The sequence below is a fragment of the Dermochelys coriacea genome, chromosome 8 (assembly GCF_009764565.3).
Source record: "Dermochelys coriacea isolate rDerCor1 chromosome 8, rDerCor1.pri.v4, whole genome shotgun sequence".
Taxonomy (NCBI): domain Eukaryota; kingdom Metazoa; phylum Chordata; order Testudines; family Dermochelyidae; genus Dermochelys; species Dermochelys coriacea.
Genome location: NC_050075.1, coordinates 16,731,379 through 16,750,150, shown reverse-complemented (window position 1 = coordinate 16,750,150; position 18,772 = coordinate 16,731,379). Strand labels below are relative to the sequence as shown.

Here is an 18,772-nt window from a genome sequence, read left to right as displayed (position 1 = left end):
GGCTGGCGGAGCTTTTTACTGCCGTACATAGAACCGGAGAAGTGCCAACAAGCTGGAAACAGGCAACAGTGGTTGCTCTACTGAACCCTGGGGAATTCCCAGAGGATGCAGCCAGCTACCTCTGAAGACCTCTATTCTGAAGATTGGAGAAGACAAGGAGGAGAGCTTTGCTAAGGCTGCTCTTTCAAATTCTAAGGATATTGGGCCTGTTGAGATAAAATGAATGACAGAGGGGGAAACCATCTGGCACAGTAGCATGGATATTCAAATCCACTATCTATGTCCCCTTTGAGCATCATGTAGCACTGAAGGTAGAAGTAGTTGCTTACAATGGACAAGAGAGAAATCAATAAATAGCTAAATTAAGAAAGTGCTGATGTCTGTTTCCAGTCTCCTCTTCAGGCCATGAAGAAACAAAGGACTAGAAGGTAAATAAATACTTTACTTCAGATTGACTTTGACATTTTTGAAATTGCTACAGACCTCTTTAACAAAAAAATATGGAGACACCCCTGCTGCTGGACTCAAAGAGGGGACTCCATTTCCCAAAGCTGAGTTTAATCTTACGTAAAAGTTTTTAAACATAGCACTCACTCAAAACCCATTCTCCATGGAGCAAACCTGTGTTTTATTACTCACACATAAAGGCTCCAATTAACATACAGAGAGGCAGCTGAACAGCTATGGGACTAGCTGCCAGGATTTGCAAATTATAATCATAGCTCTGCTGCTCTGTCTCTTTGAGTATATCTACCCTGCAATTGGGAGGTTTGATTGCAGCAGCATGTGTAGACATACCCAAGCTAGCTTTAATCTAGGATGAACAACTGTGAAGCTACAGCAGCAGGCAGATTGTTACAGATCAAACATCTTTGATCCAACTCAGAGAAGGAATGTGGTGACAGGGCCAATGGTCATTGAGAGAGCTCCCACTGCAAGGGATGACGGTCTGATGAGCACCCCCACAGCAAGAGTCTGTCATTTTTTTTAAAGCTGTGCACTGCATAATACTCAGTGACTGAGTGTGACTTTTTTTTTTAAATATATACACCATTTTATTTCAGGATCTAGCTTCGATATAAGAGATTATGAACATCCATACATCTACAACTTCTGTCATCTACTGGTACCACCAGCTGTGCTGCAACTAAACATACGTCAGATAGTTAATTACCTATATTAAAAAAAAAAGACGACTTTATCATCCAGTAAAAACATGGATGAGTTCGTAATCAGGACCAACAAATGCCAGCAAGCCTCCATAGATTACAAGATTGCTCGGTTCATCATTTATGCAACGAATTCTCCTTTTCATCTTGTTCAGAACAAATAGTTCATTAACATAGTTCAATCATTATAACCAGGCTACACTCCAAGCAGCAGAGCAAACATTGCTGGAAGGTTGCTGGATACAGTGTATGAGAAAGAAACTGAACAGTCCGCAACAAACATTGGTGTGAAATTTGTTAATCTGAGTCTTGATGGGTGGACCAATGTACATAATGATCCAGGAACATGTGTTTGTGTGACAATAGAAAATAGGGTTGTCTATCTGACAGAAACAACTGATCCATCAGGAAATGCCCATATCATAGAATACTTAAAAGAAGAAGCAGTAAAAGCTACAACTGTGAACAAAAATTCAAGTATGTAGCTTTGTCACAGTGCTACAAATGTAGCAAAGATGAGAAGATAAAAGAAGATAATGAAGAGAACCTGAAATATCACGTGTGCAGTGCTCATTTGATGCATCTTTCAGACAAAGATTTAAGTACAACTCCAGAAATAAAGGAAAATGTTGCTGAAATTGAAAAATACTTCCGTTAACAACCACTTTGCAAAGAGAACAAGGAATTCAAACTAATTGTCCCCCCCCGATGCAAGATGGAATTCAGAGACTGATTGTTTTGAGCTATTTATTAAGAAATGGTCTATTCTGATAACAATTTGTGAAGAAAACTGTGATTAACCAGATGGAATTATCATAGCCAAAGTAGTCAACATTGGATTAAAGAGAAATATAGAAGATATAAGTTCCAGTATATTCAGCATTTCCATAGCCTTGGTCAAATGGCAAAAAGATTGCTGCTGTATTGTTGATGCTGCTGAAATCTGGAAAGATCTTTAAGAAACACTGAAGAAAAATATCCAACAATGAAGTTAAACTGCAGGCAGTAAAGAAGCTTCACCTCATTTTCATGTTTATATACTCAACCCAAAACGGTAACGTAGATGCCTAACTGCCCAAGAAGATGCTGCTGCTATGACACAGGCATCTAATAATCACTCATCAATCATGCCAACCATAACAAATGTCAGGGCTGGAGGTGAACCATTCAAATAGTGCGTGTTTGCTGATGATGTTTTAAAGAAAGTGAAACCACTCAACTGGTGCAAATCACTAGCTAAGCACCTGAAACCAGAGTTTGTTGAAGTGCTAAACCAGCTTTTTCATAGCTGCAGGCACAGAAATAATATTTTCTTCATTTGGAGTAATTCAGTCAAAATTGAGAAATCAGTTTGGAGCTGAAAAAAGCAGGAAAACTTGTCTCTCTCTTCCAGACTATGAATAAAAATGAAAAGGGGAGGGAGGATGAGATCTACTAGCTTTAAAAATTTGAAGGACAGCCTACATAACTTAGGAGACTGTCTCATTTTCAAGAGACTTAGGTGAGTAGGAACTTAAGCTCTAGTCACTTTTTACTTAGGTATGTTTGAATTTTTTCCCAGGCTGATCTGAAAGAATCAGTTTAATTCACTACCTATAGTTAAACCCTCATCTTAATACGTCTTTTAGTTGTAAATTTGCAGCTTATTTTAATATAATAAGTTTATGTATCCAAAACATTTAAGGTTGTCTGGTTTAATACAAATAAATATAATATCCTGTTCTGTGGACTTTATTAAATCCCAGTTGCCATCCTCACGCAGTTTGACACAACTCATGAGCAAAAGTTAATCATCTAGTAAATAAGCAATATAGCATTTACCATTTCCTAACATATAATGTATAATTAATAAGAATCTGAAAATATTAAGCTATGTCCTGTCTTAAATAAATGTAAGTATTACAGTATACCCACCTAGATAGCAAAAAAAGATGTGCCAAATCTATGTAGTGTAGTTGCAGTCATGTCAGTATCAGGATATTGCAGAGACAAGGTGGGTGAGGCAATATCTTTTATTGGACCTCTCTCTCTCACCAACAGAATTTGGTCGAATAAAAGAAATTACCTTGCCCACTTTGTCTCTATAAAGACTCTAGGTCAGTGGTTCTCAACCTATTTACTATTATGGGCTGCATATTCAGCTCTGTGTGTGTTATGTGGGCTGTATCCACACAATATATATATTACCTGGATGGTCCTGAGGATGTTACATGGGCTGTAGCTATGTGTTGATTGGGCTAGAAGTGGCCAGCAGGCCACAGGTTGAGAACCACTGCCGTTGTAAATCAACATGTTTTAATGGTTACATCAACCAATGAGAACGCACCTTTCTTTAGAAAACAACAAAAGTACAAGGTGGAAAAGTGGAAAAATTGATTATTTAAATCAGCGGTGCCCAACCCGATTACATAGGCGGGCCACATAAACCTAAGCACAACCTTGTGTGGGCCAAACAGATGCTACATATTTTAATAAGATTTAAAGTCACCTGTATTGATTTATATTGTAAGGTCAGCTTGTTTTGTATGTATTGGGGTAGGTTGTTTCTGTGTACACTAGTCTATTTACACACTTGTGTAAACTAAAATGATGTAAACATGACGACAAAATGCTAATGGATTGCCCGTTAGTATACTGTGCTGAAGCAGGCCGCTGGCCTTATGAAATGCTCTGGTGGGCTGTGTACGGCCCACAGTCTGTAAGCTGGGCACCCCTGATTTAAATTGAGACTTTTCATTTGGTGATTTAAATCACTCCACATCTGAGTCCCCAGTGTAAATCAATGTAAAGCAACTGCAGTAAACATGCAATGTACTTGTATAGTGCTAGTCGCCTAAGTATCTCCCTTGGAAAGGCTTTTATCAGCTCTCATTAATTAATATTAAGAAATATACTGTAAGGTGACAACTCTAAAGAAGCAAACAACATGACAAGGATACTAGGTTTTAAAAAGGTTTCAGAGTTGTAGCCGTGTTAGTCTGTATCAGCAAAAACAACAAGTAGTACTTATGGCACCTTAGAGACTAACAAATTTATTTGGGCATAAGCTTTCGTGGGCTAAGACTCACTTCATCAGATGCATCTGGGTCTTAGCCCACGAAAGCTTATGCCCAATTAGGTTTTAAAAAGTTTGTCCCCCAGTACTACTGTCTTCTTCCCCTAGAAAATAATTTGCAGTGAATCCATGCTAAATAGTGATACTGATCCGTAGTCATTTAGTATGCAACTTCCTTGCATTAGTGGCACAAATGCAATTCATTTTTCAAAGTGTCAGTTCGAGGCTTAACACTTCGAAATCTCCCACACAAGCATTTCCATTGACAGCTTTAGAGATCAGTTGTCATTAATTACATTGGGAAAGATCAATAGTACTAATGAAATGCAAATTTGCCAGATAACCCCCCTCCCCCCTCCTGAAAAAACACCACTAACCACTGCACATTATGATTCTAAAGCCTACAAATGGAGATAGTTTGACAGCTGAAAGATGTGCTGCATGAGACGTCAAATTGTTATCCAGCCTATTAAACCTGCGTTTAAAAAGCAGAGCAAATAAATCATCAGCCTTCAGGGTTCGGTTTCATGATCTGCCAACATTTCATGCAAAGAGACAGTGAGGTCTATTCTTAGATATTGCCTTCCCTTTCCTCTTTCTCACCCACTTGAGGAACTGACCCCTTTAAATAGCTTTCAGTGTGGTTACCAGTTACCATCATATCTTAACCCTGTGCAGGAAAGGGAGTGGAGGAGTGACACAGCAGTAGTAAGAAAATGCCTTCTCAGTCCTCCTTCCCCCCCAAAAGAGTCAAAGGGCAGCAGCAAGAGGAAGCAAGGCTGAGCATTTCAGTGGTTGAAATTGTCAGAAGGGAGCGAGACACGGGTTTCCACTCAAGAAAGGCAATGGCTGGGAGCTGGACACCTCAGAACGGGTGCCTTTGCTGGACCACTGAGGGGAAATGCAAGAATTCTGACTGAGATAATAAGGGATTTTTCTTTTTGTTGGGGGCAAGGCAAAAGAATGGACAGGAAAGTCCATTAGCAGTTAGATACTATGGTGATGGGCACTCCACAAATACGGAGGATAGTTTGCAAATGGTGTCCTCTGGCTGTGAATTGGATCAGGCTGACCTATGAGCAACATCATCCTTTTTGCCAAATGACAGATGGCAAGCATCAGCAGAATTAGTTGCTGCTGGATGGACATAACTGACTCGCTTCACAGACAGGCGTGCTGTTGCCACAAATTGTCTTTAAATAGGTGATGGGAATCTGCTAATTTCACCATCCCTGAATACTAGGAGACAAAAGGAAGCCTAATGGGCAACCAGAGATTAGAATTCCAGTCTAGAAGGATGCAAATCAGACATCTGAAATCTGTCGATTTCTGTCTTAAAGAGCGTCAGCCGATGGAGCATTCAGCTCGCATAGTGAGAGACTTCGTCAGACAGAATCAGTCAATTTCCTGAAGGGATTCAGGGGAGGGTTTAATGCTAGGTAATGCTGAAACTTGCACCGTGCGCCAGTGGTGGATGCTACTGAGTGATAGAGAGGCCTGTAGGGTTATTTACCTGCTGTTCACACTGCTCGCTCCTCAGGTCAGGCAATTTCATAATTAAGCCATCTTTTCTATTTTGTTCCAAGTAAAAAGGAAAGGAAAATAAAATAGCTCCCCTGGGCAGAATAAATGCAAAGGTGTTTACATGCCACATGGCAGCAATTTCTGTGAGAATAATCGGAGTTGCACTGTTTTCCCGGTTCCCTTCTCACCACATTGTTTCCACATTTAATGGAACATCACTAACAATCACTCCTGGCTTTCTGCATCTGTTTAGAGCAGGGGTGAGCAAACTTTTTGGCCCGAGGGCCACACCTGGGTGGGGAAATTGCTTGTAGGGCTGGGGCAGGGGGTTGAGGTGCGGGTGCAGTGTGCAGGAAGGGGCTCAGGGAAAGGGGCTGGGGTGTATGAGGGGGCTCAGGGAAGGGGGTTAGGGTGCAGGAGAGGTGCGGGGTGCAGGAGGGGGCTCAGGGAAGGGGGTTGCAGTGTGGGATGTGGCAGGGGGGCTCAGGGCAGGGAGTTGGGGTGCAGGACGGGTGTGGCGGGGGATCAGGGCAGGGAGCTAGGGGGTGGGGTGCAGGAGGGGTTCAGGCTCCAGCCCAGTGCTGCTGACCTAGAGTGGCTCCAGGGTGACAGCGGCGCGCACTGGGACCAGGGAAGACTCCCTGCATGCCTGCCCCAGCCCCAGCTCCGCTCCATACCACTCTAGGAAGTGGCCGGCACCACATCCCTGCGGCCCTGGGGGTGGGGGGACAGCGCAGAGGACTCCGCGTGTTTCCCTCGCCTGTGGGTACCTCCCCCGAAGCTTCCATTGGCCACGGTACCCCGTTCCTGGCCAATGGGAGCTTCGGGGGAGGTACCCATAGGCAAGAGCAGCGTGCAGAGCTCTCTGCTGCCCCACCGCCACAGGCTGCAGGGACGTGGCTTGGCCGCTTCCAGGAGCAGTGCGGAGCCCACGGCGGCGGGAATCCCGCAGGCCAGATCCAAAGCCCTGAGGGGCCAGATCCGGCCCATGGGCCGTAGTTTGCCCACCTCTGGTTTAGAGAGATAGGTGAATGTCCTCTGTCTTAGTAATATGTAGTGAATGGCTGATATGTCAGATGCGTGCGTTCACTTCTGCTAGAGCTCTGGAGAAAGAATAAACTGTGACGTCTTTCTAAACAGTCTCGTCATTCTAAATTAGCATGGGTCTGTAGCAGCGTCTACCTATAAACATCCGTGCTGATATAGCAATCTGTTTAATTTAAACTAAACAAGTTGAATACTCATTGGTAAATCTATGTTCTGAGCCTATTGATGGTGGCCCTCTCACTAAGCAGTACAGACACTTGTTTGAAAGACAATGATTTTGTGCCCAAAACACTGAATTGGGAGCTAGGAACTTCTTCAATGAGAGTTGAAGGTACTGAGCATCTCACGTGATGGGACACCAATATCATGCACTTTGGCTTATTAGAATGTAGGAATCAAGAGCCATGTTAGTCTGTATCAACAAAAACAACAAGGAGTCCTTGTGGCACCTTAGAAACTAACAAATGTATTTGGGCATAAGCTTTCGTGGGCTAAAACCCACTTCATCAGATGCATGGAGTGAAAAATACAGTAAGCAGTATAAATATTACAGCACATGAAAAGATGGGAGTTGACTTACCAAGTGGTGGGGGGGAAGGGGGATGTCAATGCTAACGAGGCCAATGCAATAAAGGTGGATGTGGCCTATTCTCAACAGTTGCCAAGAAGGTGCGAGTATCAGCAGAAGGAAAATTACTTTTTGTAGTGACCCAGCCACTCCCAATCTTTATTCAGTAGGAACTTTCTTTTTCAGACAATCAATTGATAGTTAATGGAATGGTGATATTCTGACTAGCCCATTAGTTTAGCCATTTATTCTGAAGAATAAATTACCCATATAATTACCCATATAACCCTTTAATTACCCATATAATCCTACTAAGAGCTCTATGCTTTGTTTTCAAAGCAAGCTGGCCAAGGTCAAAGCATGCTAAAGTGGCATATGCCACAGACAAAAGCTTGAGGGAGTGCACAGGAAAATGTGGTCTCTTTTCTTCATTCCAGTAGTCCAGCAAACTAAGCAACACTTCCCAAACCAAAACCAACCAAACAAAAAACCCAGAGAGAGAGAGAGAGAGAGAACCACCTGTTAAATGCATTTGAAAATTTATTTGTTTTAGAACTGCTGTTGGCAGTTTTAAGCCTCCTTTATGTGACAGCCATCTCACAGTCTTTTGATGTATTTATCCACACAAATCCCTGTGAAGTAGGGAAGAGCTATTATTCCCATTTTACAGATAGGGAACTGAGAGCCGCAGAGAGGCAAAGTGAATTGCCTGTTGTCACACAGGAAGTCTGGGCAGAGCAGGGAATTGAACACAGGGGCTCCCAACTTCCAGACTAATGTCCTAATCACTTGACCTATTGAAACTAGCAAAATTCTTTGCCCAAATTAAAAGATAACACATGGGGACTTTTAAAAAGGGACTATGAAATGGGCTCAAGCCAAGATAACCAGAAAAATAAGTTACTAGAATTGTTGATTATGTGATTTCAGCCCAACTAAAGCTCAATTTGAAAATACTATTCCATTTCCTATGTTTCATCCCTGATGTTATGGAATTCAGCTCTATTTATTTCTACCCCAAAAAAATCATAGCCCCATTTGGTATGTCTACATAGCAAAGAAAAATCCACACCAGCCGGATTCTGGGGCTGTTTCATTGCTGTGTGGACTTCTGGGCTTGGCCTGGAGACCATGCTCTAGGACCTTGCAGGGTGGGAGAGGCCCAGAGTTTGGGCTCCAGCCCAAGCCCAGAAGTCTACACAGCAATGAAACAGCCTTGCACAGGCCAGCTATGGGTTTTTCTTTGCTGTGTAGACATATCCATTGACAACCAAGGTAGTTTTACCACTGATTTCAGTGTGACCAGGATTTTACCCGAGTATTTAACTGGAAGTACGATTCCCTCATCGGAAATTTCAGTTTGAAATAATATGCTTTAGCATCTAAAAAGAGAACAGAATCCCAATGTTGTTGTTATTATTTATTATTTGTATTACTGTAGTTATGTAGTTAGTACCATTGTGCTAGGTGCAGTACAAGCACACTCCTTCTGGATACAAGGTACCAAGGACAGCTATGAGCCAGATTACTTTTGGATAATGGCAATTTTCCTTTAGCTAAGAGAAGAGATCTTCTCTCTTGCAATGTTGTGTACTGATCATCTAGAGAAGGTGGTTTATTTAAGAATTTGTGTTGGGGTTGTCATGGAGACAAATTCTTTATTATAACCTTTATTAAAATTCAGAAGTAAGGGGAAAACGTTACCTTTTCATGGTTTTCTATTAAAATCTCAACTACAATATTCTGAAACTTGATGTCCATAATCGCTGCAACAGTTTCTTCTTGAGGTCGAAGCAGCGTTGGTCCAAATACCACACCCAGATTAGCAACAGTCATTAGATTCTGTTTGTGATTATTAGCAACACTGTAAGGGAGGAGAAAGAGTAGGTAAGATTAACATCAGAATAATCCCTCCTTCATTTTTGGCACACATTTTACAATTGTTTACATTCCTGAAACTCTGGATGAGTTCCTTCCAGGCTCAGACATGTGGAAAAGAACAGACTTAACTGGAACATTACCAGTGTAACTTCAGCCTCCATAAATTGACTGATACCAGGAAAACCCAAATAGTTTAACCCTTTTCTGGATGCTAAATCCTAAATGGCTGAATGTTCCAATCTACAGCCTACTCCCCAAAAAACAGTTTGAATCATAAATCTTTCAAATCCTCCTAAAAGCAAGTAGTTGGACCTTTGACATGTGCTATTCTCAACTAAACGAGCAAACTTTGATGTCCACATTTCAAGTCCTTCCACCTGATTTAAGCTTTTGCCTCCACCCAAGGTCAACACTATTCCAATGCAATCCAAACAATCTGAAATGGAAGGATTTTGCTGTTGTCACCAGAGAGTGAGGGGAGAATATACACATGCATACACACAGTATTCCCCTCCAAATTGGAGAACGTGCTTATATAGGGATGTTTCTCTAGGATTCAAATTAAGACCAATATTTGCTAATGATTGTTGCTAATGAGAGACATCTCAGGTAATGTGTTGGTACCCAAACTTTGTTTCCTTCCCTCTCATGCTGGTATGAGCTCTCCTCTTGCATCAGCTTTCAGAGCACCACTTCTTGCTCCTGCACAATTTGCTCCTGGTACACATACTAGGACCCCACATGTCTGGGTGTCTCACAACTGTCCATGCTCTGGGCAGCGTTTCCACCAAACTCCAGGGGCCTATCTAGTTACACGATGGGCTCGGCAGCTCCATGGAAAGCAGCACTACCACTTGTAGGTGCTGGAACTAGGGGTGCTGCAGCATCCCCTGCCTTGAAGTAGTTCCCATCATATACAGGGTTTACTGTTTGGTTCAATGGCTCTCAGCACGCCCATTATAAAAATTGTTCCAGCATTACTGCTACCACTTTAACAGTAAGGTGTTAATTAGAAATTTCTCTGAATAGAGAATAAAAGACCATCCCTTTTATAGTGATTAGGATGTATTATTTATGAAGCACCATTAGTCCAATTACCTAAATCTATACCTAGACAGAATCTATGGATCCAAGTACATTTATGATATAAAGTTATCTATGCATTACACACACATAAATAAATAAATAAACAAAATCCAAATTAAAAAGCCCCCAAATTAGAAAGCCACTCGGCTACGACAATGTAACCTAAAAACAGTTCAGGGGTCAGGATTACCTGAAATGGCTAGTGATTCTAGATGCCTCCCTTTTTAAGTGTCCAATTTGTGACAGCATAGAGGGGTCTGATTTTTAGCGAATGTTCCTCATTTTAGAGGGAAGAAATCAGGCACCCAAAATCACCAGTCATTTTTGAAAACTTTGGCCCATTGTTCTTACAGCCATAACCACGCTATACTGTTACTGTCTCTATTAAATTGTATATTTAATTGCATAAGCTGTGATCTAAAACAGTTCTGTAAATGCAGACAACATGGAAGTACACTCATACACACACCCACTTGAGCCTGAGTAATAACAACTATAACCAGGAATGTGCATTCTGGAAAAGTATGGATAATAGCATCACAATGATTAATTCCCTAAAACTTTTATTGGGAGCTCTAACTCACATAGCAGGTAATCAGTCCATAAAGCTACCAATTGTCTGACTGTTGGCATTGTCGGCATAAGAATGTAAAAACATACTTATATCGAACAAAAGACGATTATTAGCTAAAGTTGCACAATGATGATTCAGAAAGTGCCGGATGGAATACAAAAGGCTATTAATTACCTTAGAATCTCTAATTATAGGTAAACAGTCAGCTAGGCGCTTTATACACACAGCTGACATTTGCTGTTATAGGACACATTTTTCTACAGGGCTATGACTGCTTTTACCTATACTCTTTGTAAGGGTGACCAGATGTCCTGATTTTACATTGGACTAATGGGACAGTCCCGATATTTGGGGCTTTTTCCTATATAGGCTCCTATTAACCCCCACCTCCTGTCCCGATTTTTCACACTTGCTATTTGGTCACCCTATTCTTTGTTAAGGCTAGATCAAAATGATTCCACCTGATAGTTCCCACAAATTCTGATGCTGTTGAATCATGTGCTTGAATTGCTCAGGTTAAGTTTTGTATGTGAAAATCTACCATCCTATTACCACACTTCTAAATTATTCTTTATGGCCTGTTCTATCACCCTCCAGAGCTTCCTAATTTGAAGACTTCAGTCAGGGGTATAGCTGAGTTTTAAACTAAGCTTTTATGTAACCATCCTTCCCCTTTCTCCTGTTCTCTCATCTCAGGAAGAAGCCACAAGTCAGGATGGCTAGCACTAAGCAATTCTCGATTGCACAACAAGAGCTGTAAATTAGAGAGTGTGACCAACTCTATTCTTCAAGCAGACAAGGGTCATACCATTTTCTACCTTTCCAGGACACCCAGGCAGAAGAAAGGCCTCTGACAACTCTCTACACTGAAAACTTGAGTTAGGTGCCTTTGAAAATGTTACCCTAAGTGACTTAGGAGTCAAATCCTATTGAAAAAGTCACTTAGGTGCCTTTGAAAATTTTACCCTTGACTTCTCTCGGTATCAGGAAGCAATGAGTATTTTAATCACAGTTCTGTGTGTCTGAGAAATTGCCTCTATAAGTATAAATACTATAGTGCTGTGAGTTACCAAGGCTTTTGGACTGAACCCTGGAAAAGCTCAGGTTACTGAGATAATAAACCTGCAATGTGATATATGGTGTCCCTTACCAACTAGTACTGACTGTGGAAAAGGGCAAGTACACACTACTGATTCAGCCACTAGGAGGCACTCTATCCATCACAAGGGGTTTATTAACCAAAGCCAACTAAAGGAGATTGACCCACCTAAGAGGATAATGGTTCATAAATAAAGTGTGTCTGCTTCAGGTTAATTTGAACAAAATCAAAACAAAAAGTTTCTACCCACAAAAAAGGAAGACCACACTACCTCAGAACTCAAAATCAGAGAAATAAGAGATAAAAGATTATTACAGTTGGAACACAGCAATGCTCAATTCGATAAGCAGATCACTTGTGCGCTCTCTCTGCCCCATTCCCTTTCCTCTTTTACAGTTTCAGGGAGATCTCCTTCCAAACGCCCCCCAAAATAAATTACTTCCTATATTTAAAAGGCACAATGGAACCAGAAAAGTGCCATGAAATCCCAGTACACTCGCTTCAGCTCTCCTTCCATTTCAGCCACAAGGCAAGAGTAAGACAGAATCATGTACTTTGCAATACAGACCCTGGTATTCACAAAGTGTGTAAACATAGAAGGAGAATCAGCCTACATTCTCTGTGCCCTTTAGAAGTCAACATGGTGTACAGCAAGGAGAACAAGGCAGTATTTATAGAATGAGATGCAGAAAGGAGACAAAGATTAAGTTCTGCTCAGAAATTTTTCACATGCCTCACTGGGCAATACAGATGGCTAAAGCATCAGAATTCACACTCACCTCTTCACTATAGGACTCCTACCACCCACCCCCTTGACACCAACACACCACTGACAGAGACATGAGTTTCCTTCAGACCTCATTCTCTCACACAGGGTTGTCGTGGATACTATTCTCTCTCCCTATCGCCATCTCCTCTATCACAAGTGGAGCATGATTTATTCCTCTATCTTCCCTCTTCCAGCAGTGACTTTAACACCACTGTCTCTCCTCTCACAGCCTGAATGGTATTCTCTCCCCTCTTTCGCTATCTCCTTGCACACATGGAGCATAGTCCATATCACTAGCTTGCCTCATTGCTATTCTTTCTTGCTCAAACAAATGGGGAAGCGGAGTTCTGAACTGTGCACACAAACACCCTGTTCCTCCAGTTCAGCAAAGCATCTGACTGAATGCTGCATCTCACACACTGTGTTAAGCAGCTTCACAGCACATGCTTGCATACACATAATCATCATGATGTGTCAAAATATTTCCAAGATTTTTAAAAGGAATTATGTCAGATTCTATTTTTACCCAGTCCCTTATCTAGAGTTTCATGACTGCTAACCCTAACCATGACTGAATTAAAAAAAAATTGGTAAGTTCATGGAGGATAGGTTCATCAATGGCTATTGCCACGATGGTCAGGGAGGCAATCACATACTCTCAATGTCCCTAGGTCTCTGACTGCCAGATGCTGGGACGGAATGATACAGGATGGATCACTTGATTTCCCTGTTCTGTTCAGTGCCTTTGAAACATCTGGAATTGGTCACTGTTGGAAGACAGGATACTGGGCTAGATGGACCATTAGTCTGACCCAGTCTGGCCATTCTTATGTTCTCTGAATTTTCTAAGTTCCAGTAATGTTGTGTTTATAAATGTACAGACATCTGTGTTCACAGTACTCCTATTTGGATTTTGGAGCCACGTATAGTAGCTCTGACTCAACTATTTTGAGTCTAAACAGTTCTGAAAGCACTTGAAATGTTTCGTAGCATTTTTAATGATCCCTTAGTTTAGCAAAACTCGGTACATTAATAAATGTCATATTGCTCAGTCTTACAAAATAAGCTCTGCTCATTTCTCATTACCATTATGTAATACATCAGTGTAATAAATTGCTCTCTCATTGCATTATTACTGCTAGATGACTTTACATGGTTATGTTAATTATTACAGACTGAATTATTAATGGCTTCACAAGCATATGATCCTCCAGTATAAACTGTAGAACTGGCTTGCGTTGCAATGTCTTATTTGAAGTGACTTGACTAAATTTGCACATGTGTAAAGGCAGTGGTATTGACCAAAATTCCAATGCCACAGCCTGCAGAAATCTATTCATTATTAGATTCTTTGAAAGCTCAAAATCTGAGTTATAATTTTGTAACTGAGCAGCTTTTGTTCCTTTCTTGGATAAATTAGGATGCCACGTGAAGTGCTGATCCATAACATGGGTACTCTTCCACAAGAAGAGAATTCTTTACAACTCTAGGTTACGGAAGCTATGCTACAAATGTGTGATTCATCTTTTACATCCTTGAGTTCCACATACTTTATCTATTTGCTCATTTACTATAAATTATACCTCTTCATCAGGTTCTGTACTAGAAAATAATATCTTAATCTCCAAACAAGGGGCATTCTCATCCCAAGGTACATTTAATATTAATCTCTGTTACAAATGCTTTTATTTAGGCATTGTTAGCTCTGTCTCTGGGCATACAGACCCGTTAGTGTCTCTGCTGGTATTCGCTGTATTTTTCTTTTAACCTGTTGTTCCTTTCTGGGCCAGTAAATTTTGAAAGCAAACGCACTTATATTCATTAACATGGATAGGCTTTCTTTATCCCTAATGCTTGTGTAAGTTATTTTAAATATGAATAATGAGGGGTAGATTGGTAGATGGTGTAGAAATGCTCTAAACAGCCTAATTTGTGTCCCACTGCATGCTGGGGTACCAACTGACTGCTGGGCAACTGGACTTTTGCTCTTCCAATTTTAAAAGAATGTTAACTTGCTAACATACACCTTACAGGATCAGTAGGGGAAATGAAGGTTGGATGGTTCAGTGAAGCGATAATAGACAATGGAGCCTTAATCCTCTAGGTCAGTAATTCTGCTCCAATCCACATCAGTCATGACCAAAATTCAGCCATGGGATGAAAGTTCAGTGGGTTCTGTGAAATGAGCCGGTGGTCTCGGCCTACCGAATGGAAAGCTAATGGGCAAACTTTGCACTCTGAGCGGAGGGGGCGGGGAACCTGAATGTGCAGAATGAATAAATTCCCCTGCACATCTAGAGGTGGTTCTCCCAGGTCAGGGTGGCCGTATGTTGGGATATTATGTGGAATTGTTGGTATCTGTGCTCCATGTGTCCTGAAGTTGGACAGAGGACTTAATTCTCCAGGGCTGTCAATCCAATTCCTTGCATTAGCTCTACATTCACTTTCAGAGAAGAGGGGGCGGGGGGAAAGTAAATCCATGTTTTGTGTTAAATTAGATTATGAATGGGTTGCCTGGATATTGTATACCACATGGCATGACCAGACATAATTTAACACAGAGTAATGATTTGTCAGGCTTCTCTGCAGAGTAAGCACTCAGGAGTAGTAAATATTTATGTGCTATGCTGACTTGAAATCAGTATTAAATGAAGACAGGGAAACGCAATGGAGTTTGAGATCTGGCAAACTTTACAAGTTGTTTCGGCCCCATTTTTTAGTTCACAAAAACTAATTCTAGTTTTATAAACTTCCACTTCCCAGGCAATAAATTCAACACATTTATTTCCATGGACATTCAGTTAAAAAACATGTTTGTTTCTCTACCTACAAAGAAACCTGGGTTAAGTAAAGAATGATGAAAACTCAGAGAGAGACACCAATTCTATGCTGCTTGTTGATCTCTGCAGGAATATTGCTAAGATCTGACATGTGACCAGATGTCTTGAGGCTGGGACAGCTTGTGGAGTGCACTAAATTTTAATGTCATGCATACAGTAGAATGCATTGAAAAATGTACTAGCCTAATTATTCAGGGCCATGAGCTGGCAACAAGGGTATTATTTATTGTTGACAGACATGGTTGTACCGGTACATTATGTTATCTTAAGTTAATGCATTTTTCTGACTCACTCAGGTCACTGGTAAGCTAGATAACTTCCCCTATCCTCACCAAGTTGCTGGCAATTGATGTATTTCAAAGGAAAGGAAATTATGGCTCAAAGGAATATCACACTGCAGCTCTGTGCAAAGGAGCACTGGCTGGTATTTTCCACTGTGGGGGGAAAAATCAACAAACATCCGTAGCTATCATCTCAGGTATTTTCCCTGATTGAGAGCAACAGCTCTAAGGAAGCATTTGTTTCCTCTCAGATATTAGTTGAAGTCTAAACTGTTTCTGCTTTGGCCCTTGAGGCAATCGTGTTGAAAGCCCAGAACTTTTTATGAATGTCTTAGGTGCGATGGTTGCAGACCTATTAGTAGCTAACAGCAATCATAGTATCGCTGGCGGTCAAAATGTCCTTGGTGCCTCAATGTCGCTAACACTTTTTTCAATATCAAAAGTCAGTACAAGATTGTGACGTACAGGAGGAGGAGTAAAATGAGATGATCCTAGACACAGGTGGTGTCTACCTCAGGCTGCTGTGTTTGTGGTGGTGTAGAGATTGCAAGAATTAACCTTCAAGATTAAAAGACAAAAAGCATGCAGCATGCAGATGACATGTTTGGTGGCAGAAGCATGTGTGGATTCACCAGCAGCTTGGGCTTTATCACAAGAAAATAACTTAACAGGTGCAGAACATGTAATAACAGGTGCAGGAACAATGCAACCAAAGCAAGACTTTCATTCCTTATAGTCCCTTCCACAAGTAAGCTCTTCCTAGTATGACAGGGAATGTGATCCAGAGCTCAGACAAAGGGCCGAAGATTTTCTTTTATTGTTATTTTCATCTCAATGGGAATATGCAGTCAATGTTCTGTTCCCGCAACACTGATGCGCTCCTTAGTTGTATCAATTTAATTTGGCTCTGACACACACACGGATTGAGAGAGGGCTGCTGCCGGATATCAAATTGGCGATATTTTCTGAATAAAATCTAATGATTTTAAAAACTGTTCCTGGGTGTATTCAAGTCATCTCTGCACATTACTGAGTTTAATTGGACTATGGCCAATGAGAAGTGTGTGGGTGGGGAGACTGAAGAGGGGGAAAGTGGCTGACTGGCGTTTCATTTGCTCCTTCCTTGTACAGAATACAAAAGTCTGTGAGTCTGAGGGGAATAAGAATCTTGAGCTTTGTAAGAGCTAAAAGATGTATCACCTCGCAGACACCCAGGGGGATTACGATCGCTTATCTCAAAAGCCAAATAAGCACAGAATACTCCACATCCAGTAAAGAAAACAAATGTTTACAGTCTGAGGAGAAACCAGAGAGGAAAACAGTCACACAAGGGGCAGTTGAGGGTGTATTTTCCCTTTGATCTGTGCATAAAACCTGGAGCGAACATACTTGCCACTCACAGGTGCAGGAGAGTGCAGAACAAGGAGGAAGCTGGATTAGTGATGAGAAGAGACAAACAGCAGGATGGCAGGGCGGCTGAAGGGAAACTGTAAAGCAGAGTCCATTATGTCACCATGACTACATTTCCCCGCTGCATTAGTCCTTATTTAAAAAATAATAATTGAACACCTACAGTAATGGCCACACACGCTTCAGCAATATAGGGCAATTGGTAGCCTGTTTTGGACTATTATTACAGGCATTTTTAAAAACATTTAAATACGGGGTACAAGCAATGATATCCATGGGCTTCACGTATAATCTGTATGCCAGTCATGTACGTGTTCTAGAAATAGGAAATTATCGTGCAGACATGAATGAGTGGGAAAGGGACACTCAAGAAGTAGTTTAGGTTTTTTTGGAAACTAACTTGGCAGAGGAGGCAAAGGAGGAGCTTAAATGACCAAAAGGGAAATGTTTTTGTGACTCCCCCACCCCAAGACACAGAAAGCAGATTTTTTTTTAAATTAAATTTTCCCTCCTGCAGCTTCAGAAACTGAGGGTGCCAGAAACAGAAATCTTTCAGGAAGTGCCCTCCTTATCTGAGTGAGCACAACCAAGTGCATATGCATTTCAAAGAGTCTAACAGTGAGCCCCTGAATTAACAGAATTTACATGTGTAGAACACAGCATCTGTGCTCCCAGGGATCAAAATCTATCAGCTGTGCACGTGGACCAAGTGCTCAAAAGGCACATTTGCACAAACAGACACCCCTTTGAAAGGGCCCCAGATCTCTAGCACACTGACCATAAATAAATAGCGAACATGACTAGTTAAGTTTCACTGTCCAAGGTGAGAGAAGAACAAAAAGTAAACCATAAATGATTAAACACAATGTTTTAAAATTGTTCAGTCTTAATCTATTTTATTCTATTTTCTTAGGCTCTGGCTATTTCCTGGGCCTTTTGGGTGGCTATTGGGGTGAACTGTGCCTGAGATAACAGAGTTTCCAGCTGCTGAAGAGAAGAATAGCCTGGACTCACCTCAATTCCCGCACTGCTAGGAACCTTTGCTCATCCCACGGTCTAAATACATAGAATCAGTGGTGGCAAACTCGAGCTAGAAATCTGAAGGAACAAAGCACAATCCCAATCCAGAGAGCAGCAGATGTGAAATCAAGTCACAAGGACAGACAGACACAGAGAGGCACACAAAGCCTCCAATGTCCAAAATATGAGGGAGTGAGAGACTGATATTTCCTTCAATTATCAAGAAAAACAAGGAAATACAGGGAAAGCTGTTCCTAACTGGGGCGGGGGAGTGGGGGTTTGGAGGAATATATCAGAGTAAAGGACACTGATGATAGAAACCTACAGGATCAAACACCATGTGAAGCCCCATCCTGGGCAGATTGCCCCTAACTAGGGTGACCAGATGTCCCGTTTTTATAGGGACAATCCGTTTTTGGGGAGTTTTTTCTTATATAGGCGCCTATTAC

At 41.4% G+C, this 18,772-nt stretch overlaps 1 protein-coding gene across 7 annotated transcripts in view; it reads right to left on the bottom strand.

Moving 5' to 3' along the window:
• ARHGAP26 (Rho GTPase activating protein 26) overlaps positions 1-18,772 on the bottom strand; it is a 315,168-nt gene that overhangs the window by 73,239 nt on the left and 223,157 nt on the right. For all 7 annotated transcript variants that reach the window (XM_043491279.1, XM_043491281.1, XM_043491282.1 and 4 more), the window contains one exon: positions 9,068-9,227. In XM_043491279.1, coding sequence (XP_043347214.1) covers positions 9,068-9,227 — 160 coding nt within the window. The remainder of the gene's footprint in view (positions 1-9,067; positions 9,228-18,772) is intronic.